The following is a 25,200-nucleotide window of genomic DNA, read 5'->3' on the forward strand; positions in this document are numbered from 1 at the left end:
AAAACAATTTTCATGCAGAACTATAGTTATTTAGAAAATAAATCAGTCAGAAATCAATTTCCATTCCATTAAAAATGAAACAAACTGATGAATTTACCTTAACTTACCTTGCCTGAATTACATAGAATCATAGAATAGCTTGGACTGGAAGAGATCTTAAAGATCACCCAGTCCCAACCCTCCTGCCATGGGCAGGGACACCTCTCACCAAACCAGGTTGCCCAAAGCCCCAGCCAGGCCCTGAACACCTCCAGGGATGGGGCTTCCACAGCTTCTCTGGGCAGCCTGGGCCAGGGCCTTACCACTCTTTGAGTGAAGAATCTTCTTGTAACTTCCAACCTAAATCTACTTTTTTTTTTTTTTTTTTTTTTTTTTTTTTTAATTAAGTTTAAAACCATTATTTCTTGTCCTATCACTACACTCTGGGACAAAGAGTCCTTTCACAGGTTTCCTGTAGACCTCCTTGAGTACTGGAAGGTTGCCATAAGGTCTTCCTGGAATCTTCTCCAGGCTGAACGGTCCCAGCTCCCTCAGCCTGTCTTCATAGGAGAGGCACTTCAGCTCTCTGATCATCTTTGTGGCCAGATTTAATTCTCGCAGGGCTTTAGCTTTGTTAACCCTAGCTGCTCGGATGGTTTCTCTGTATCCCTCCCAGGTGATCTGTTCACCCATGCAGGCCTCCTGGTGTTTTTGCCAAACTTCTTCTTTGTTGGATTGCATTGTTCCTGAGCTTGAATGGGGGGTGATCATTGAATATTAACCAGCATTATTGGGCCCCTCTTCCCTCCAGGGCTTTGTCACATTGTACTCTACCAAGCAGATCCCTTAAGAGGCCAAAGTCTGCTCTCTCAAAATCCAGGGTAGCGAGCTTGCTGTGCTCCTTCCTCACTGCTCTCAGGATCCCAAACTGCACCATTTCATGGTCACTGCTGAGGAGGTCACCTCTCCTCACTGTCTCTTCTCTCACTTGGAAAAGGAAGTTACCGTCAATGCATTCCAGGAACCTCCTGGATTGCCTATGTCCTGCTGTGCTGTCCCCACAACAGATATTAGGGTTGAAATCCCCCATGAATACCAGGGATTGTGAATGTGATCCTGCTTCTATCTGTCAATAGATGGCATTACACTTTACCTTGATTTCACTAAACACTGCTATAAAGGCTGTGTTAATGGGGACATGACCTTCATTCAAAGAAAAAAAACATTTACTGAATATTGACTGTCTTTTCACTGAGAGCTTATCTTACCATCAGAGCTTCACGTAAAATGTAAGCAATTATAAGTTCATTCATCCTTTCACCTCTCTTCAGAAACCCTTTCACAAGATCAGTCACAGATCCACCATTGCACAGCTGCAAAATAAAATTGGAATATAAAAAGGAATTAAGAAATGTTGGAGCAGCCACCTGGTTTTATTTTACAGTAGTTTTTATATTTGTGCTTGCATGAACTCCTTATTAAACTGGCAAACCACAAATTTGTTCTTGCATCTACCATTAATGCAAACAACAAAAACAGCAACTTATGCCAACTCCTTTAACCACTTTCTGCATTTAATTCTGCTTGCCCAAATGCAAATACAGCAGTCTATTTTTTTGTTTTCCTATATAAGCAATTGCCTTTCACTGAAATGGAAGTAGCTTATAAAGCAATAAATTTGCTGTGAAAGCATGTTCTGTGGGGCACGCTAATTGCTTCTTATATTCATCATGTGCAACTCACCAGCAATGCGGATTATTACAGCATCAATTCTCAGGTACAAAAGCTACATACAATGTAAAATGGATTTCAGGCATCAGAAGGCAGGTGGCAGAGAAACTCCCCCAACAGGAATATTTTCCAAGGGAAAAGTTACCTTCTTTGCCAAGCAGTATGTAATTTGTTGTGCAGAAGGACGTTATACACAAGAGATGGGCTTCATGGATGGCGATGAAAGCACAGTGGAAAGAGACGTCACGTTTATCACCAAAACCAGGTGGGTCATGGATGTAGGATAAATTATAGCCCTTGTGGAATCAGCCCTCTCAGCTCCTCGTTCAGATGCAGACAGCCACAACCTACACTTTCTCCTGCCTCAGTTGCAGACAGACTCCAGCAAGACCTGTCCCTTTGCTTCTGTATACACAAGAAGCACAGGTTTGACCTTGTGCTCTAAAGATTACCAGCAATTTAGCTTAGAACTGCAACATTTCATATGTTTATTCTTTTACCACTTAACATTTTCAGGAGGAAGAAGCAACAATTTAAGTCTGTAGCAGTTCTGTACCTGCAAAGATGAAATCAGTACTTGAGTCTTAAACTATCCCTAATGATACCTACTCTGCAGCGCCTAAAAAAACTCATTGATTAGAGAGCCATTGCCTCTTTAAAGGAGTAGCTGCTTCTAATAAAACAATGAAATAATCTTTAAGCTTTACACTGTAACATCTAGTAGCTTTTTATACCAAAATAAATACCCACATAAGACATTTTATCAAAGTAGCACAAAATTGCAAATCCTTCTGACTGCAAATAGGGTAGCTTATTCATGATGGCATAATTTATCAATAAAATCTTTCAACGGTAGAACTCCAGACATTGGACACTTTTATATTTGATTTTTTTTTTTTTAAATCTGTTCTTATATACCCCTACTTTTTTTTTTTCTTTACTGTGCAGCAACTACAGAAAAGACATGCACCTTACAGCAAAAACACTTTACATCCCTTTGTACCCAAACAAAACAACAATTTTCTGACTACTGTAGGAACCCTGGGTTGCACTGAACTTGCACTGCGTGAATGCCTACACAAATATCATTCAATAAATAAGTGCTGTGGTAAGATATTTCCCCCTGTCAGGTCAGTGAAGGCTCTGGTCTGATAAATGCTGAGATGTATGGCAGCAGTCTTGGTACTTGCTTAGTCTCACCCTCTAACTTCAGTGGGACAATATGTATGCTTAGAGAAGGGAAAAACTCATGTGCGTAAATGATGAGATTAAGTGCTTTGTGGGATCAGGGTCAGATTCCGAAGCAGGATTGAATTTACTGTCTTTAGGCATACTGGTCTGCCTTCTCCATTGCCTTTTTCTACTTACATTTTCTACAATGCCATTCACCTTCCAGAATCTCAGCTGTTTTAGCTTTGCCACATCAGCGACATATTTAATCATACCCAATGGATGATGACAAGTCCAGTTCAATTAATGCACTCGCATTGCAGGGCACTGTCTGAGAACTGGCAAAACAGCTGTGAAATAAATCGCATAAATATAATCTGTAAAATACTTTTCTTATCTAATCTAACATTAAAATTTTGCTTTTTATAGATTGGTCTTCTATTTTGGTTACAGATCTGGATATCTGTTAGGCTTTCTGTGCGAGGCAAAGAGGACTAACACAGAAGTGATATATTCTTTCTGTAGATGGGAGAAGGAACAATACTCCAGAAATCACCTTCTTCAATATGTAGGTAGTAAAGCCAACACTGAATTTAATCGCCTGGGAAAACAGTGTTTATTTTCGCTTTAACATGTTGCTTTAACTAATTTTTCTACCAATCTTGTAAAATATAAGCACCTGTTATAACTATCTGTATTATTAGATAGAAATTACATAAAATACCAGGTGAAGTAAGGTACTAAAAACAGTAATTTCACATCAAACCAAAACTGAAAGTAGGTATGTAAAAGCTCAGCTGAGCAGGTCTTGAGCAGAATAACAAAAGTCACCCATATCACCGGGGGCGATCACATCTACAGTGAATCCCAAGCAGAGCAGCAGTTAGGTAGAGGTCAGCTGAGGATCTCATAGATAGAGGCTCTTGCATGCACAGGGCAATTTTTCTTTTGCTCCTTCTGTCTCTAAAAGATGTACTTCTACTTATAGCAGATGATTCGTATTTTTTCTGACCACCGCCACAGGAGGATGAGGCGAAATAAAGCTAGGTAATAGAATGGAAGCAGCTAACTGAAGGAAAAGGGATTATGAGAATACAAACCACAATTAGAAAAGCAGATTATGGCAGACACTGTATCTGTGTGCTCTGAGATGCGTGGGGCGGGGAGGGGAGGAACGATGACGACAAAGATGACACAGGTTAGCATTAACCTTGTTCTATTTTTCTGCAGGCCACACAAATCCTTGTGGGTAAACCATTGCCTCTGGTCTCATTTCTTATTCCTACTATTTATTTTTGCAGTTGAAGCTGCCACATGTCCCTATAACTGAAGTTCAAACAGTGACTCTTTTTCCTAAGACCATAAAATTACATATGTTTTCAATACAAGCTTATCATAAAAATAGCAAAAGTGTCTCTCATTATAAGCCAGTTACTGCTCTTCCCCCTCAAAACTACAGGCTACAGAAAACTACAATACTACTGCCTGATGCACTTCTGGACCATGCCTGTAGAAGCTCCTATTTTGTTGTTGCTATGTTTTGATTTTTTTTTCTTTACCAAAACTGACTGCTGCAAATGGGAATCTGAGTAGGCAAGGAGATAAAGTATCCTTGGGAATGTTGACTAAAATCTGGACAGAGCCATAAAAACTTAAATAAATATTTTAAAATCACATTTTCTTAAATCATGCAGTCCTTCAATGAGATTATTGGATTAATATTACTTAGTAGTACTGCCAGACTGGAAGTTTCCTGAGGTGCTGATAAATATTGCAGCTTGCATTTATGATCTCTGCAGCTTCTTAGTAGTACATTGTCGACAGTAAAACCTGTGCAACCTCCTACCAAAGTTACTGTGTATGAGTGTAGCTAACTGCAATGCTTGTACAACAACAAATCATGAAGGCAACAAAAATACATTAAAACAAAACAAAACAAAAAACAAAACAAAAACAAACAAACAAACAAAAACTTTCTTCTTTCCAGTGATCATCTAGAGAATAGAGGTGTTGGTAGCTATTATTTTGTTGCAAGCCACCCATTGTGCCAACTTGAAGGGGTAAATGGAAGTCTTTGGACTACATAAAAGAAGGTGCAGAAGACAGAGACAAATGATTCCCAGAGGCACTCAGCAAAAGGATGAGAGGCAACAGCTACCAGCTGCAAGATGGTAGATTCCTACTGGACACCATGAAAGCATTTTCCCACTGAGAGTCCTTAAGATCTGGAAGACATCACTCAGCAAGAATGCAATATCTACATCCTTGAAGATACCAAAACCAGAGACGGAAAAGACCTGGTACAAAACTGTAACTTTGAAGTTAATCATCTTTGAGCAGAGGGATGGACCCAATAACCTCTGAAGGTGCTTGTCAAGCTGTATTTTTATATGGTTAATAATATTTGGATTTAAAAATACTCAGTCCCTAGTCTGGACATTCAGACAGACAGGAGAAAAGGACTAAGGAATTCTTGCATACTCAGAACTTGATAGAAGACTTGATCCATCTGAAAATGTGCTTATGACTTCTAGAGCGGTGACAAAGAGCTCCTCCCTTATGATTTTCTGGCACTCAAAAGGCAAAGACTCACACCAGGATGACACACAGTCCTCCACCCACCCATCTGCCACAACCTTGTGCTGCTATAATTGAGCTATTAGAATGCAAAGCTCTCTCCTGCAATAGATTGATAAAATAGCACGATTCTAACATGAAATGTCAGTTAAAATTGTCACCACATCACAGTCGTGCAGTTGTTCTTTTCTCTGAGTAGGTCTTACTCACTCTTCACCTGACCCAGCTGATACTTTTCTCTGTGCTCAGCTCTTCTGGTTTCTGAAGCCCACTGAATAACAATTCAAGCATCAGCTTCACTTTTAAGAGAACTATCAGTTGCACTTTTGTTAGGACTATTACAGCCTTTAATCATCCAGCTGCTCCTAATTTATGCATCTGTGCTGAGCTGTCAGGTGAAATTTGCTTGCATCCTGCAGTTGTCAAGGCACTTTCATCTTATTTCAGCAGCTTGGATTCGAACAGCTATAGTAACAACTACTACAGTTACTACTTGCCCCATCCTTACAGGCTGCATGGACAGAATTGGTTGGGTAACACCTCACACATGCACAACTTGAGGCATACACAAGTAATAGTTATGAAAAAGTAGCTTTGTCCCATCTTGCTTTATGTCTTCACACACAAGAATCCTAGAAGCATCTCAGGCACTAGTTTTTTTTTTCTCTCCTATTCTTTGATAGATCAATACATTTCAGCTGTTTCCCTGAGCAGGCAGTATGACAGTGCTGCCAGCCCCTGAGCTGGCTGTACCTTCCTTTTGGTCCTGGCTTTCTTAAGAAAAAAAAAGATCTGATCTGCTGCTGCTTTTTGGTCACAAAACTACAGAAACATGTATAAACAGGAATGAAAAGTAATTTAACCCACTGTATTTTCATTGTGTAGAGATCTAGTACCTTCAAGTGGTTCTTGACAGACACCTGGACTAACCTACTCCTAAAAATCTCCCAGTGAGGAAGATTCCCATTTAAGCAGCTGGTGGGTTTCACTTGCCCTGTAGTCAGGGCATATTTCCTACCATCCAACCCAAATATTCCTTGCTGACAATAAAACTGCTTTACTTTTACCCTTCCCTATAGCTTTTAAAAATAAATGGTTGTTTTTCTCTATTTAACATCTTCTCTGACTATAGAAGATGTTATATATGCTATATAATAGCATGACATGCTATTTTCCTCTTTTGTGGGCTGAAAAAAAAGTTAGTTGCTATAACCTTTTGACATAATATACTTTTTCTAAACACAGACTGTGTACAATTTGCCACTGATGTTTGTGAAATATTTTGCACAAGACTGAATATGGTATTCCTTTGGGAGTCTCAGCTGGGAAAAACTGGAGAGAAAACAAAAGAGAGAGAAACATCTGCACTTTGCAGATCCCATTTCTGCAATCCCATGGCCTAGTCAGACATATCCCACTTCTTCCTCCTATAGGGAGCAGTACTTTACATGTGTCTACTGCATTTATACCGTGATTCCAAGAAGTTCCTCAGTGTGTCACAACAGGGAATACGAAGCTATTCTCCAACGTGTCTGTAATTCAGCTAGGTGTCCATTTTGGACTTTTTATGCAGAATTTGTTTCCTCACCTAGGTTATTAATGAACAGAAACAGGCCAAAAGCTGATGCCCACTTGTGGTTTTCCCTGCCTGAAAGTGAATTACTTACCACTGTTCTTTGAGTAAAGTTTTACAAAAATTAGATTTTTTTATTGTGGAAGTTGCAGAAACTTCACATAAATGTTTTCCTCACAAGGATGTCACATGGAAACACAACAAATCCTTACAAAAGGCATGATGCCATCTATTGCTTTCCCCTTACAACACCAGTTATCCTGTTTCTTTCAGTACCTGCCCAACTATCCCACTTTCCTACATTTTTTATGCTATTTCGCTAAGCACAGTTACCTACCAGTTTTCCAAGCTAGGTGAAGCAATCTTTTTGAAGGCCAATTACTCCTACTCCACTGCTCCACCAACCTTCCTTTCCTCAGGAAAATGAATGCAATTATCTTGGGATCTCTTACACTCAAATATCCTTCCATCTTCAACTTTTCAAAACAGAACTTGTCATTTAGAGCAGAACCAACCTCATATGGCCATTTCCAGAGTCATTTCCTTTGCCTTCTGTCTCCAAGAACTTGATGGACTCCATTTCTCACCACACTGGCTGTCACAGTCAGTTGTGACCAGATTAATTCCTGTTCTTTGCCTGCACAGTGTCATGTCTCTACAGCTGTCTACAGCCAAAGAACACTTTCCACTGACGTCTCATACCAACCACAGATACCATGGGTCCTTGACTTGGAGAACCACATCAGTTTCTTCGATGGGCCAAGTGGTTCAACATGCAGCTCTTGACTGTACAGCATATTTTTAATTCCACATCAAACAGAGGAAAGATGTGCATTGTGACTCCTATTTTTTTTCTAACAATAGTACAAGACAACCTATAATCAAAAGAAACTATACCAATGCTCTTGGCTTTTAGGTAAAGCTGATTGCTTTCAATTTAGCATGAACGAGACATGTCTCTGAAAGACATCTTTCCTGAGTTGTTATTTAGCTTCAGTGATCACAGTCCATGTGCTATTTGTAGTTTTGCTCTTTTACATCATCTAGCACCTTCAGGGCTGTTAGTCACTGCCTCACGGCTGTTTGTTTGTTGCTTCTGATATCTCCGCTTTCAGTTTGGCTTTTAACTTCTCATTTTCCTTGTCAAGTTCATGCAGTGACAACACAAGCACCCAGAGGAAAAGTTTGCCTGTTCCTTCTCAAGAAACAGTGTCCTTCAGTCTCTTCTTTTTCTCAGTCAGAACACAGAAGTCTCCACCTCACTCTGTGGCCAAAATAGAAAAGATCACATCTATGCCGATATTGTTTTTCCCTACATACAAAAGCTTGCAGCTTTTAAAATGCAGCATTTTATGATAATATTTTTTGAGCTGTGGAAACACCAAAAGGGAAGCTTCTTATTTTAGTGATGGTTTCCAAAGCCTGTTTGTACTTTTGGACTGTATAAAGTCATCCAAAGATAACTCTAGGGCCTTAGTGTATACAAGAAACTTATTTCCCACTACATTTCCGTTCAAGGATCATTTTGCAAAATCAGACCTAGCTACTACAAAACCAAAAGACACTGGTCAGTAAAGAGTCCAGGACTTTCTGAACAAGCACAAGAGACAGTTTACCAAGATGGAACATTTTGATACAAAAACCTTAGTGCAAATCAACAGTTTATTTTCATTTATTATTTTACATAAGGAGCAATGGTAAAAATAACTTTCAGAATGCAAAAACACTCATTTAGGTAGGGAGAAAAATAGGAGCCTAAGTTAGAGATCAGTAACATCAAAAGAAACATTTCTACTGTCTGCTGCAAGCTTAGCTAAGGCTCCGGAAAACACAAGAAGCCTAGCAGTAAGGTGGGCTGAGTAACAGCAAGCACTTCACAGCTTCTATTGCCTGCTCAGAAGCACGTTGCCCTTGTTCAGTCCTTACCAATTACAAAATGTTTCAAAGCATCTTCCTCTTTTGTAGCCTCATTTCTATATGAATCAAGGTTCAGACAGTAGTTCCAAGCACTATCATGTCCACACTACACATAATTCATTTTATGTCTGTGTTCTTAGATGAAGACAATAATTTAGTATAATTCACTGTAATTTAAATGACTGCAATCAAAATCATCCCTATTGAGTCTGAAAGCATGGCTGGGAAAGCACGGATCGAAACAATGGGCCTTGTCTCCAGGCTCTTTTTACAAAAGGAGTAAAGCTGAAACAGACTTATCCTAAAGGCAATTCCTCTCCACTCAGCAGAGTGCAGGACAGGTCAATTTAACCACTCTCTGGAGTTCCCTGCCTCTCTCTGGTGACTGCAAAAGCAGCTATGGTGACTCAGTAACTGTGACGGGATCCTAAACCTGCAAGAATATTGAGAGGTACATACCAAAACATACAGAAAATTTTGTAAGAACCAAAAGGACTCTGAAATCAGAAGTGTTTCGTTTTGTTTTAAATGAGCTACTAGAATACTTAACTCAGAGAGATTAGCTCAAACAGTTGAAATCAAAGTGCTCTGTAAATCGACCTCCCCCTCCTCACAGCGTGCATGCAAGACAGGTCTTTGCTTTCAGGGTCTGACTCCAGCTAAGCCAACATCTTTCTGAGCTGCAACAAACTGACTTTCTGGACACCAGGAAAATTTTCTTTTTGGCAGTGCTGACACCTGTCTGCTTCCTGCACGTTGCAGCTTCTGGTTCATTGCTGTAGTGCTCTTCTCCCAAATTTTGCAGCCTCCAACCTCTCTGCCTGACAAAGAACAAGGAGGAAGAATCTCCCTCCCTGCAGACAAGTCCACTTGCTCCAGACACACCTTTTATAAAGGAACCCAACATACATGTATAAACTGAGAACAAAGACAGCAAAAATATCCCATTTGAATTTAAGCATTTAACCTTCAGGTGTCTAAATCAAAAAGAGAAAAACCCCACCCCAAGAATTCTTTTGATTGATGCTATCCCCAGCTAAAGCTAAAGAAAGCTTGCTGATGTAGGATTTAACCTATAGCTGCACAAATTCATTTCTGATTAAAAATAACCTCATATCTTTAATAAAGTTGTAATAAAAAATATAGAAGGCAAAGTAATGTTAAATATTAGAATAGAGAGCATAGTATTCACATGCTACTTAACTACATAGTGGAATAATAAAAATTTCCTTTTTCTCTGTCTCCCCTTCTGGTGGCAAAGTTGTTAGAGATTTATCATACCAAGCTTTTTGCATTTTCTATATTCTTCAGCAATGTGGGCCGTAATATATGCTCAATGGCTGCCTAAAAGATGTGGACCCTGCAAACCACAATGTAATATAAAATACTCATCTTGCAGAAAAAAAATACCAGTATTTACTAAAACTTTGAAGCACAAAATAATAGTTGTAGCCATACAACTTTGATCTTGGGAAAATGGGATATAATTCAAGAGTGAAAAATTGCTATAATTGGGAAGCAAAGAGGTACACATTAGAAATGGAGAAATCAAGGCTGATTCAGATGTGTAATGGATCAAATTATTCAATGTTGGTCAGAGTGGAGCAATTATAACCACAGACATTGCTGAAAAATGATCCACATTGAATAATATGAAAAAGCAATTTTCAATTGTTTAATTTTTCTTCTATATGTGTCATTTGGAAATACCTGATGTTAGACAAATCACAACTCCCTTCCCCTCCAACACTCCCCCACTGAAAAAAGAACTTTATTTTCCACTACGCTTACTTTCTGAAAGATGATTGTTTTAAACTAAATCTCCCATCTAAAAAAAAAAAAAAAAAAAAAGCATACCTGCTATTATAGCATTTTATTAGACAGACCAACTTCCATCCAGTGTGTTTTCAAAACTCCACCACGTTTTCACACCTCCATAAACCTGCCTTTATTGTCTCGGATAGTAACACCTCTGTGTACAGCAACTGTGGTATCTAACAAAGACATACTGCAAGCTCTCAAAAGGAAAATCCCAAATAAATTACGCCTCTGTACAAATCAGAAGATCCACTATTTAACATAAAAGAGAAGTATTCTATACAGTAATGTCTTTATTGTTGCTAGATAGGCTCATCTCTTTGAAAGCCAAAATGAGACCACCAGCACCTTTCTGTGCATTCCCTCAGACTCCTGAGTCACTCCAGATGTGGTGTAATACTCACAGAGGCCTCCAGTTTCCATATTCCTACCTGTTCCTTACAAGTATTGTTATTTTAAGACAAAATCTTCACCTGATGAAGTTCAGCAGCTTCACGAATCACACCCTTCCCTTGCTCCAAACCTATGACAGGTCCCCATGCCCTTTCAGACTAGGGCAGGATATAGGACTGAGGTAAAGGCATTGCATTCCTGGTCAAGGATTATTCAGATAAACAGCTTTTAAAACATATTGATCTGCTTACCTAGCACAGAGCTTATTAATACCCCTAAAGAGCTCATAAAATCACAATTAGTGAGTCAGAAGTAAATACACTGTTACCCACTGCAAAATTTCAGGCGAGCGTAAAAGTAGACAGTTTCTTTTCCAGTTTCTTGTCTCTTCAAGTTTTACACCACCCGGTCTGCCCTCCATCAAACAGCTGAAGTCTCATCCACGTTAAGCCATACAACAGTGACAGAAATACTTGAATGATATGTCTCTATCCTTCTTAATGTACATGTATCTCAAGGTAGGAAAGAGACCTGAGTTTCATGACATTGTTACAGTTGTCCTGATCCTAGAAGTTCTTACTGTGCTTCTGGCAATTTCAGCCAACACATACACACACTGATACACCGATCTTGCTTTGGATGGTGGTTGCTTCTCTTTTGTAGCAAACCTCACTGCAACCTTGAATTTTAGGGACATGGTTTAGTGGGCAATATTGGTGGTAGGGGGACAGTTGGACTAGATGATTCAGGAGGTGCTTTCCAAGCTTAATGATTCTGTGATTTCTATGCACTCAGTACCTCGCTCTCTAGTTACAAAACAGCTCCCTTCCCCAATGCAATGCAGTACCTAGACCTGCTGGGATTCACTTCTTTAGATGCATAACCTTACTCCACACACAGGACAGTATATGACAAAACAGAGGATTTGTTTTTTATTTTGAATAAGGACACACTTCAGTGAGTTTCACCATATATTAGAATTAAACATGGTGTCTAAAAGGCAACATGAGAGACTTCCATGTAAAGTAGGTCAGTGAAGGATCCAAAATTATTAGCCACACTAGATTTGGCCATTAATTACTCTCATTTTTCTCAGTCTGACACGTATGTAAATCATGCTGTCACTGTTCATTTATGGATCTGTGAGGAAAATTTATACATATTTCATGAATACTAGGGCTCTGTCTGGGACTACAGTCAGCATTTGCAAACATTTGGAAGCATCTGATTTGCTAAACTCCTCTTTCCAAATGCAAGAGTGCAACAGCACAGAAATTCACTCAAGGCCACATGCATAGCAGCAGGTATACTGCTCATCTTTCATTTCTTTATCCAGGAGTTATTGCAATACTTTCTTGAAGGTCTTGGAGACTGCTTACCCCTAACTAGCCACCTTTGACCATGCATTCTTCCCTCAAATCCTCATGCTGGCTGCCACTTCTCACTTACACCAGACATGAGCTAGCTGCTTTTACTGTCAAGACCCATGGCAGTCCTAATACCTTTCCTTAGGTAGTAGCACATCTACTCCTATCTTTACAATGCTGGTATCCATCACTGGCTAATTGTCAACGTGGCATGCTTTCTTTTCTGCTTTGAAGGAGCAGCCAAAACAAAAAGAAAACCTCACCACTATCCTTCAAATCCTTCTTAATAACTCTGCTGCAATGCTGACAAATGCTTGCAGATGCTTGAGATCACAACTGACTTCTGTTATCCCCTTGGTTCTCCATTTCAAAGTCCATTTCTTGTTTTAAACTTTGATGTAGCCCCCCCTGCAACGAAAACTGATTTTTAGTATTGGAATGGAGAAAGTAACTGATATTTTACACATCCTGCTGGACTCTCCAACTCTTGGCAAATTCACGAGTGGAAATTCTTCTCCCCAGGCTTGCTGCTCTCTGCTTACCATACAGATTTCCTTTGAGAGTCATGTTTCGTTAGATAGGTTTTCTCACAGTTACTAGCATTTTAGCTAGATTGTAGCTCAGGCAAGCCACTAGGAACAATCTAGTTGCAATGGACCTGTTACCCTGGTACAGCAGGCTGTCAGTTTGGTATGCTGGCATTTTATTCATTTTTTTCCATATGAGACTACTTAGACAATTGTTAGAGTAGAGGTTAAATGGTATCCACACAATGGATTTGTACTGGTCTGTGGTTGGGAAAAGACTGCCATATGAACTGGAGCACTACAATTTTCTGTGTTCAGTTTAATTCAGGCTCTTAGGGGTTCTATTTACTGGGTTTAATGATTCTGTTCTTCCTTAGAAAAAGAAACACAAATAGAAGTGTCCCATGGACTTAAAAAGATAATTTAAATATTTATACATTTTAAAAGTTTCCTTCTCAAGTTAACTTTAAAAGATCAAAGTAACAGTTTTGAATTACTTCATGCAGATTTTAAATCTGCAAATACAGCTGCCAACTGGATAGCAATAATCCTTCTGTAATTCTTTTGAGTTATCAGCATCTGATCAGCAGGTTCAATTAACATCAAGAAACACATAGAAGATCAAAAAAGTCTACCAATTGTCATGTAACAATGTAGAATGATACAAATTATCGTTTTGTTTCTCTATTTCTTTAATCCTTTTATTTTCCCACCTTAAAAGGTTGAAGGAGTGGAGAAGGCTAATGTCACTTCAGAGAAGCAGGTTACAAAGCACAAGCTATTCTACATTTTCACATGATTACTCCACTAAAGATTACACTGAAACAAGAAAAGGTTCTACATGAGAACAAAAATTAATCAGGTTGATTTCAATCTGGAATGTGCATAATTGATACCCATACAGATTGCACTACCTCAAGTGCTGTTGCACTTCTCAAGTATTGTTTGTGAAGGTACTTTTTAATATTAGAGCTGGTCAGAAAACAGAGCATGCAGTCAAATGGAAAGTTTAACATATTTTCCTTCTCAAATGAACAGGGTTCAAAACTTCTTACCATAAATTCAAAAATATTTTGTTTTGGAAATGCTTTCATAGCATTGAGAACAGTGTTTTCTAGTATGTGGAATATTATACACAGTAATAATTATGTAATAATGACAAAATTAAAATTGCATGCTCTAGGAGGAAACTGCAGAGCATGACAGTATATCATCAGGTTTAGTGTGAGCATATACGGACAATAAACAGAATAGGCAGGGACACTTAATACAACCCGTTTGCTGGACAGCATGAGGGAAATGGACTGCAGAAATTGGACAGACTCACGCTGTGCTACATGGACCATTGGTCTAACTCAGTAGGGCACTGCAAATATTCTTAAAATGTTCACATACACACATGGAAGACTGAAACACCTAAAAAAGATGCTTTGACAGTCTTCTTGAAGTTCAGCACAAAGGTATTTATTTCTATAACTTCTTGGCAATTTCCTCCATCTCCAGCAATCATTTTTTATGCTTTTATTTTCCCACCTTAAAAGGTTGAGGGAATAGAAAAGGCTAACTGTTTTTAGAGAAGCAGATTCCAAGCACAAACCGTTCTACATTTTCACATGATTTCCCTGCCAAAGATCACACTAGAACAAGAACTCCAGAGGTTCCTACAAAATATTTTGATATTACAAAATTGAATGTTTGGATGGGAAGTTGCTCCATCTGAATGTCTTCCTCTACCAGGCTGTTCTAACTCAAAACAAAACAGAAATATCTTACTATAAAAATAAAAATAATGGATGTTTTTCCTATTTCCTAAGCACAAAAAGATATTGAGAATGATAAAACAAACTAGATCACTTATGTGACTCAGAAACCCAAGCATATCCCAAATATGACAAGCATAACTGTGTGTCTTTTGGAGACAGATTGAGATGATTCTTAAAGTTCTACCCGATCTGTGTAGGAAATGAACTATAAAAATAAGTTGCATTATGATCCTTAGCCTCGGGCTGACAACAGTAAAAGCTGTATAATACCTCCTATTTACCTTGCTGTTGTACTTTCAGCCTTCAGTCTTGGTAGTTCTTTGCAGCATGTTTCAGGCAAGGGCTGTGATACTTGTTCTCCCCACCTGCCCTTAACCTGCACACTTTACCTGTAAGATCCAATATGATGTGCCTCTCTGCTCCATCTTCCATCAGCTAATTTCCAATTACCTTAGATCTATTCTCTTCCTAATTAACAGCCACAGCTGAAACAAATGGGTTATAGCACACTCTGCCTTAGCCGTGCCATCATGCTGATGCCTGCTGACACAAAACTGCTAGGCTGATTCATCCCAAGTATAATACTTAAGTGGTTTCTTTTCAACACAGACTCAATAGGCCAATTTCTTCTGCCTACATCTCTGGAAACACATGACAAGGCTTAAAAAAAAATAAAAAAAAATCCTGGCAAGAATCCTCTCTAGCAGTATTCTTTATAATAAATATGATTCGAACAGCATCCACACAGGGGCAGATGTTCAGCCTAAGTGCAGCCTACAGAAAGAAAGGCATTACTGAACTTAGTCAAAACTACTGTTATACCATATAGATGTATTTTTTACTTAACATTCATTCCTGTAGGTGGTTTCCTTAAAAACAGTGAATTGAGCAAGTTTTTTTTTAATTTATTTTTTGTAATAAAGTAACTTAATTACATAAAAAGCTCTTGTATTGCTTTCTTTTAGTTTATTTACTTAATTCTTATTCTATACCAGTCTCAAATTTAGGTCCTCATATTAAGATAAACACTATTTGGTAACTTTATTTTCCTACAAATACACTACTAGAATGTCAAATACAGAAAAAGTGTTATGAGAAAAGGTTGTTCAACTTTATTTTTCCATGTAATCGTTATGCAAGTTTTTTAACTGATTAGACTTACACTTAAAGGCTAAATCAAAGCATGAGATTGACTACATCTCTCTTGATACTTTATTACATCAAGAAAGTAATTGTTTTTTAATTGTTTCTTTTAACATTTTTTTTTTTTAAATGAGCAATAGCTCCTGCTCTCCCAGAAGCACATTTCCAGCTCACAGCACTGCAACTTCAAAATGCTTTACAAGATCATTTAGGTAATCCACACATCAGCACAGAGACAGAACAATACAACAAAGAAAATGAAACTCAAATATTCAATAGAAAACTAGGAATTTCACTTCAAATTAGAAAAATATTTTCTATAAAGATACATGCTATTAGGCAATTCATAAGTGAAGAGATTAGGAAAAAATGTTATGTTTACCCTGCAACAGATCTTTCCCATCATTTTGAAGCAACTGGTTTTGTCACCTACAGATACAAACCGTCAGATGACCTAAACCAATAGGTCAGATTCTAATACCATTTAATTGTAGGTAAATAATTCTTGATAGTCATCTGTTTTAATGATTTCTATTCAGAAGTATCTTCAACCTGAATTGTGAATCCAGTGCCTCATTGTTGAGATCTTCACCAAACGGCCTTACAGGGAGCAGCAAATAAAAATGGTAATTTTAGATAAAAATTGAATGTACAGCTATCTTGTCCTGGAATTTGAGAGTACAGGTTCAATAGGTAACAAGTCAAGTAAGGATAGATTAATCCTGGAAAACAGAGATAAAAAGTGGGGTGGACTATTTTACACCAAGACATGAATAACCTCATCATAAACCCATCCAAGGTCATTTTCAGTGTCCAGAATATCTAATAACTTACAACTAACATGACAATTTTATGATAATTCAGATATTTGGGACTAAAAAAAACTCACAAGAATCCTTTACAACACTACAGGCAATCTTTTTGGCTACTTGGCCAGTTCTGGCTTCAAAACTGGACCTCACAGCCACTTGCCATAGCTTAGTACAAATCCAGTTAGTAACTTCTTCCTCCCCCAAAACCAAACATGATCAAGTCCAATATAAAACAGCAACACAGAACTATAGGGTACATCAAAAATCATCATACTGTAGTCTTCAGATGAATTTCATGGTGATCAATCCGATGTCCATGATCACAGTGGTTTTGCACATTGCTGTACTACCTCATTTCCATTTAACCATACCAGAACTATTTAATCCTTGGCAGAAGGATTAGGCTAGTTATTTGAGCCTCAGAAATGGCCATACAGATGCCTATATGTAATCACCTTTCTCTACAGTTACCTTCCTCTCATAACAGAGGTACCACTTCTGGTTCAGAAAAATCTCTAAACTCTCTCTCAGTTGCTGAACTGCTAGGAGAGCATTTTACAGAATTCTCCCATGCTTCATAAGCATGTTAACATGTTACTGATTTGCTTTGTCCCATAGTATTCCACAGATATCTACAGCTGACCCCAGTCAGACACAGGATACAGGCTAGATGGACCTTCATCCCATTAAGACAAATATGGGCACAGGAACAGCCATACTCTGTTGCATTCACATGCAACAGTGATAGTTTTACATGACTGTTATACTAGAAATGTATAAGAATTTCACAGTACAATTCATGTAAATAATGTCTAAAACAGAATTAAGAAAAAAGAATTCTGAAAACTATCTTCCCAGATGAGCTTATTGTTATGTAGTGTGGGACGTGCCTTTGAGAACTGAGGATTTCCCTCTTCAGGAAAAAAAATATTTCATCACATCTACATAGAGTCAAATACTCCAAAACCAGCAAACAAACAAAAACAAACAAACAAAAAACCACACCACAAATCCAAACCAAACCAAAAAAAAAAACCACAAAACACAACAGACTCCAAAGCAATAAGTCTCTATAAACTAAAGTAAAAACTAATTGCTGCCGTTATGAATTTATACAGATATTAGTTAAACAAAAACAAACAAAACCAAAACCAATACCAACAAACAACACACAAAACAAAATAACTATATAAAAAAAAAAACACTCATAAATTTTAAGACACCTATATAGCTACTGTGAAAAAACAATCTGCAATGGCCCTGTAAAGCTGCATACAAGCTGAAAGGAAGGTGATACACCGGAGGAACCTATGCCATAACAGGTTTCTTTCACAGATCTTTGTATTAGAAGTATAGATTCACTAAAGTCACTGCTAGAAATTTATTTTTCTACTCATGTATACGTACACATACACACACCAACTGAAATTCTTTGTACTCATGGATCTGCATGTGCAGCGACAGAAAGCATCCAAGACTATTCCACCCAACCCACAGTGGCACTTGCACATGTGCAGCATAGCATGTGAAGAGTAAATATAAAACTTGTATGCTATATGTAGCTTGTGTTCTTCACATCAATAAAATAACTCCAAGCAAAATATATAAGTTAAAATATAAACTCTTGACTGTTCCTCACAGTCTGTTCTATCCTAGCTCTTTGGCACTCATCCTTTACAGGCCAGAAGTTTCACAGATGGAGTCTCAAATGCCCAGCAGACACAACAGAAGTTAGATTTTACAAAGATGCTTACTACACAAAAGGCTGACATCTTTTGATGTCAGTCTAACCTAACAATTTATTATCAATTCCAGTGCAAACTATCCTAAAACATATTCCCAATGCAATTCAGAATTTGGAAAAGCTTTAGAAGTTTTTTTGTTTGTTTGTTTTTAGAACTTGTTTTCAGGATTAGATAACACTTATCTGAGATATTTGGCAGAAGGATTACATTTGTGTAGCTGGCATTATAAAACACAACTAATTCTTCAATCTCAACCTTATCAAACAACGATCAAACATCATCAAGGAAGTTTTTGCAGAACAGATTATAGGAAACCTACGAAAATAGTAGTAATCAAGTTCTTTGCTTCTAGATTAGTCAAAATTAAAGACTGAAATACATAAATTACAGGTCTTACCTTGCTCTCATGCCATTTGGGGAAATCCTGTTGCTTTCAACAGTATTTGGCAAGTAGAACAGGCTTCTACCCTTGTTCATTTGTCTTATTTGTATATTTATGTGCATAAAAAAAACATAACTCATTTCTACCATTTATTTTTGAAAAAAATCACCATAGCAGTTCCTTTACCTGTTATATCATATCTTAGTCATATTTAAACAAATACTACAGAAGGAAGATTCCCATGACACACTTTTTCTCAAAGAAAGATCTAAAGTGGCAAATCCTATCAAGTCCTATTAGCATTTACATCCTAATTCTGAAGGCACAGTATTAGCCGTATAAAACACCTAACAAGAATACTGAAATCAGATCAGAACATTAATTCAAAACACTGACAAAACTAAACAGTATTTATCACTTCACATGCAACCACTCCGAAGGAAGCCATCAAACAGAAAACTTGCATCTCATTCATTGTGTTCATACTCAACATAAGAATGCTGACTTGAAGATTTTTTTTTTTCCAAATTATTTACCTCAAGAACAAGCCAAAGCTGGTCTCCGTTTTTCACATCTTTCTTATAGTACATGCCATAGAATTTGACTACATTGGGATGATCAGAGAGAGCTTTCAAAATGTTGTATTCAGCTTCAATTTCTTCATCAATATCCTGGGATCACAAATGAGAAATACATAGGAGTTAATAAATAATAAAAGCAATTAAAAAAAAAAAAAAAGTTCTCAGGCTATTCAAATCTAGTTTGAAATAATGCAAAGAGAAAAAAAATAATAAAACAAATAAATCCAAGTATTAATGTGCCATTTGCAGAGCTACAAAGCTTGGTTTTGTTTACTTAATGAAAGTCGTGTTTTCTTTTCCTTGGTCTTCTGCCTATTTCAACTAACAAATGCACAGGGTATGGCAGAGGAGCTCTCAGAAGAATGGGCAAAGAACATTTCAAGTTGAAGCCTGTGCAATCCACAAGTGTATAGCTGCAGACTGATGAGTTTTTGGGAACTGCATGCAGATGCCTTGGGAAGTCAACAGTTACTTCTCCAGTCTCAAGGCTATCTCCAGCCAGAGAAGGTGCAGCTGGAACTACCTTGCTACCACTCTGTTCACAAACAAGTATGACTGCAGCCACATCTTACTCATTTATCATTCCACTTTCTGGAATCATCTGTGAATTCTTCTCATTTTCTGCTATCATAGAAATTGGTGATATCCATGATTTCTCCAGTTTTTCCACTAAGCTGAATACTGGCATTTTGGTCAGTATGTTTTATTGTTTTGTTTGTTTTTTAAACAGACCTCATGTTTCTTACATAATGAGGCAAGTCCATTTGGAGGCAAGACTTGACAACTGATTGTCATCACATGCACCAGGAACTGTGCAAGGCTCTTCAGGCCAAATACACGTACAGATGCTAGCAACTGTGGGCACCAGACAAGTCAGGTAACCCCTTTCACCTATGCACTAAAAGAGCTCATTGAGGGATGTTTTTAGACTGTTTTCATCATACTGAGAAAACATTCAGTCCATCTAGGTCATGTTCTGCCATGTAGAGGCAGAATAGCTGTAGTCATTTTCCCTGCATTTTTTAGATCTTGAAAAAGCATGGATAGCAAACCTGTTACCAAATTTAAAGTGCTTTTAATACAATTTGCTATTTACAGACAAAAAAAAAAATAAATAGACAAATCACTTGTAGAGGGAGGCTACTCATGAAGTGCACTATCCATATGAATGGATTTCATACCAATGAAAGGCACCTACTCAGTGCTGAAAACCTTTATCACATGCCTCACCACCACCGAATGGAAGTGACTACAGGGGTGAAAAGGGTTGCTTTGTAGTCCTAATGAATGATAATCCTATTTTTTTTTTCACAACATAAGACACCTGTGCCTAAGAGGACACCTGTTTCCTATGCAGGTCTCTCCAACACTAAATCCAAGTAAAGCTCCTCACGTTAGCTTGGGCTATTTTTTTTTTTGGACTGACCTCAAAGAACTTCCCTTGTCACCAGTATCTTCAGGAATTGGGTTGTTAAAATTTCACATTGAGCTTATGTGAATAAGTCTTCTTACAAAAAAGAGCTTTAGAGATTTTATTTTTATTTTTATTTTTTTTTGGGGAGGGGGAGAGAGAAGGAAGCAGGGTAGAGCAGGGGAGAGGAGGAAAAAACAGCGGAAGTTTTCCTCTATGTCAAAAAAGAAGGAATTCACTATAAGTGAATTTTCCCACAAGCACAACGCAGAACAGAGCCAAAAAAATAACAAGAAGGAAGGAACAACCAACCAAGGTACTGGAGGGAACAGAAGGACAAAAATGGAAAGAGACAAAGATAAGAGGGAATGAGAGAGAGAGAGAGCATCTGGTAAAAACAAAAGGACAAACTGAAAAGAAATCAAGTCAAAACCAAAATACACACAAAGCATACAATAACCCTAGCTGCCTTGGGGAAATTGGAAGAGAATTATCCACTGTCCCACTGTGATGTAATAGATATTTCTGTCTCCTGAGGGGTACTCAGATTTTGAAATTTTTACCAATATGAGGAGAAATGAAAAGAGGGATATGAAATGAATAGAATATTTATTCTATACATACTAAAAAAAATCTTCCTTTGCATTTTATGAAAAAAGACAACTTGATATATTTGGTTGAATTTAATATATTTACCTGCATAAAACATAGCTAAAGGGAGAGCCTCTTCCAGAAACAGTAGACGGAATATTTTCACGTGAACTTAGATATAAGGTATCTTGGCTAAGAGTCTTAAAGTACAATGGTGCTTACTTATAGCCCTAAGGACAAGACTAAGATGTTTTCAGTTCCATCTTCATACATAGTCATTTCAACACCTTCGCTTTCTTGTTTCAGTTGCAAAAATCTGAGGTGTTATTTAACATAAAGAATCTAAAAGGCCTAAAGAGATTTAATGTGAAATGCTTATTTCAGTTTTGTATCACCCCTGATAATGTAGTTTCTTAAATTGGTATTTCCAGATTGAATTAAGTAATGTAAAAGCATGTTTCTGCTCTATTCTTCAGTCCACCTCTTACACGTTGCTCATTTCTGAAACCATCTTTAAAGAAAAAAATAGTAAAATTCAAAGAAAACATATAAACTACCTTTTTCATCATTGCAATGGCTCCCTCTGCAGCCATTAATAATACTTTCAGTTTAAACAAAAAGGTCTGGTTTTATAACTTTCACTCTATTTCTAATATGGGATTGCCATTTTATTACCAACATGGAGATACAGCTGCTACTTTAGAACTCCTGTGAATAGGAGGGGGAAAAGAAGAATGGTGTCAGAAAGAAAAGGAGAATATGTTCAGTTAAGAATTCAAGTCTTGTGCTCTGATGTTGACTGAATTATTGACTTTCCACTACATATCAGTATCCTTGGCTCACTTGTTTGTGCACTGAAAAAAACACCTTTAATATAGGCAATAAAAAAAATCCATGTGAATATTTGTCAGAAGAAAAATCTAGTTTTAAAACAAAACTAGAATTTTAATATAAGTAGATGCCTTTTTTGAATAATATTGGGGTATGCTGAAAAAGAAAATTTTCAGTGCTTCCAGTTCAATATTCTCAGTTCATGGAAATTCTGGGTGACAACTTACAGGGTTTTCAGCAGCTGAGATGAACAGAAGTTTAAGAGTCTCAACTGACCAAGAAGAAAATTTTAAACTGCATGCTTTTACAAAGAATCAAGAAAAAAAAAAAAAAAAAAAAGGACTTTTAAGTAAACTATTTCATTAAAATTGGGAATCTGTTATACCTTAATATTTTTTTCTTTCTTCTGTATCCACTGTTTTTATTTCTTCTGGCTTCTTCATATGCTACTTCTTTATCTCCTATTTAATCTGTTTCTCTTTCTTTTAGCATCATCTTTACTTCCTCTTCTTTCTCTCTGTATTTATCTTCTACCCTTTTCTTATAGCCTCTAAAATGTACAGAATGTTGAAACTTGACCCGAGTCCTTCAGAACCAGTTGCCTGTTAAGAACCATTCCTGAACACTTGTAAAACAGATTAAAGCAGAAACATTTCCTGACATACTGGCATTATATGAACACCAACTGCAAGAAAGTCCTCTATTCATTGTAAACGTGCAAACTTAGTTTACAGAAAGCAATAGAGTCCAAACAGTTTCCAAGGCATCTGAATTCACCAAGAGCCTTATTGCTCAGCTGCAAACCACATTTACTTCGGGAAAGGTATGTGATACTGCATTGAGGTTAGCCTCCTTTTGTTGTTTTGAAAGTATACTGAAATGAAAAACAGAGTAACAGGAAACAGCAAATAAAATGCAAGACAGAATGTTTTCACATTTTGTGGACATAAAGGCCACGGGAACATAATGAGACATGGTGTGACACACAGTGGTTCACACAACACAGTGTGCTTTTTTCCAGCTGCCCAGAGAATTGTGCATTGGAAGCACATGCCTCACATCAAAGCATATGATTGTAGCAGGGTCACAGAGCCAGACTGGAAACACCTCCTCTTGCCACTACAGTGTCCTTGCTGCTATGCAGTCCATGAGTCCAGCTTATGCTCACACACAGCAGCATCTGCTCCACAAGACCTATGAGCCCAACAGAAATTGTAACACTGTGCTGAGAGTGCAAAAGGTGAGCTCAAAGGGGCCACTTCAAAAAAAGGAATAGCTCCTTGTCTATGCTTAGCAGGTTACTGTTCTCAAGAACAATCTCACACCACACGTAGCCATCACCGAAGTCAATGGAGTTCACCTTATGAACCAAACTAACATTCTTCCTTACTCTTTGAGCATTAATCTGCCTCCCAACAACTGTCAGTTTTTGAGTACAAAAGCCCTCTACTACATAATTCCACATCCCCATCACCTGGTGCTTTGTGTGTAGGAGTTACTGCCTTTGTATTTTCCATTTGAAAAGATGGATCTCTAAGTGTTTTGGCACATTCTGAAAATTCAGAACCAATAATAACAAAAAGAAAGTATGTTGTTTTATTTTTAAAGTGTCACTCATAGCACTTAACCCAGCTAAAAGCACATACTCAAAATAGATGCTTGAAGGGACATTTAAGACACTTAAAAATGCATAGCTTCCTTACTGGCTAGCATGTCAAAAAAGGAACAACATTAAAAATATAAGAAACTAGGACGCTGGTACATGTATTTAAAAGGAAAATAAGCAGGTCTATAGTTGAAAATAAAAGATAAGCAAGGCGGAACCAAAAGTAGAATAGAGTTTAGGTCTATTTCTGACTTCTACCATATGCGACCACTTCCGAGATCACTCATGATACTGAAAAAATGCAGTGATAGCTAGAAAATATATTTTACTTGGCAGGTTGGAGCTATTGATTCTAATGTAAATGACCTACTGAGATTTTAAGAAAAAGAAAAAATAATACATAATGCATTCAGTTACAATTAAATAAGTACAAACAACAGTAATTTAAGTAGCTTACATGAACAGGATCCAAGATTTTGACTGCTGCTTTGCTGCCATTTTTCTTATTTAATACCTTGAAAACTTTTCCATATGTTCCTTTGCCAATAGTCTCAATTATTTCCCAGGTATCTGAGGGGTCAGGAAAGCTATCAAATATGATTGTTTTCCCAGTCAACGGAAGCATCTCAAATGATGGCTCCTAGGAAAAATTAAAAATTTCAGCATTCAGTGAACAAATGATTATTCACAATTGGTTTCCTACATATATGAAAACAAATATGTATTCCAATCTCTAACACTAAAAATGATGTGTTTTTTTTTTGTTTGTTTGTTTTTGTTTGTTTGTTTTTTGCTTCCATGTAGTGTAGGAAAGCATAACAAAGAATAAGTTTGCACTTAATATAGGTACTTAACATGGTCAACACAGTATCAAATTAGTACAAATGATTATTTGAATTTCCCTTAATTTCTGGCTTGAGTGAAGTGAGTAGAAGCTTTCCCATAATGGAACTAAAATGCAACTCTGGGATTTTTATTTTTATTATTATTATTTTTTTTAAAGGGGCAGGGCAATGGGAGCCAAGCTCAGAGACTACTGTTACATAAAATCCAGAGGAATCCTATTATCAGCATTTGAATTTTTATATAGAATTGAGCCAAGCAGATTGAAGTGGTAGATCTTTTTACAATATTATGGTCTTCTGACAAGTAAGCATTCAGTCATGGAAAACGTGTTTACTGGTGTACTTTCACTAATGCACCTATTTTACATACTGTACAGGAAACCCTGCACCTATGCCCTGGTCAGTGATGGATACAACTCACTAGCACATGCTTTTATA

The 25,200-nt window shown here is 37.4% G+C and overlaps 1 protein-coding gene across 1 annotated transcript in view; it reads right to left on the minus strand.

Annotated features, from left to right (window-relative positions):
* Positions 1-24,542, minus strand: part of MYO3A (myosin IIIA) — a 108,986-nt gene extending 84,444 nt beyond the window's left edge. The window contains exons 1-3 of the mRNA XM_032182655.1: positions 24,375-24,542; positions 19,434-19,568; positions 1,248-1,352 (exon numbers count right to left, since the gene is read on the minus strand). Coding sequence (XP_032038546.1) covers positions 1,248-1,352; positions 19,434-19,568; positions 24,375-24,542 — 408 coding nt within the window. The remainder of the gene's footprint in view (positions 1-1,247; positions 1,353-19,433; positions 19,569-24,374) is intronic.
* Between the last annotated feature and the right edge of the window lie 658 nt (positions 24,543-25,200).

Source organism: Aythya fuligula, chromosome 2 (assembly GCF_009819795.1).
Source record: "Aythya fuligula isolate bAytFul2 chromosome 2, bAytFul2.pri, whole genome shotgun sequence".
In the NCBI taxonomy this organism is placed as follows: Eukaryota; Metazoa; Chordata; class Aves; order Anseriformes; family Anatidae; genus Aythya; species Aythya fuligula.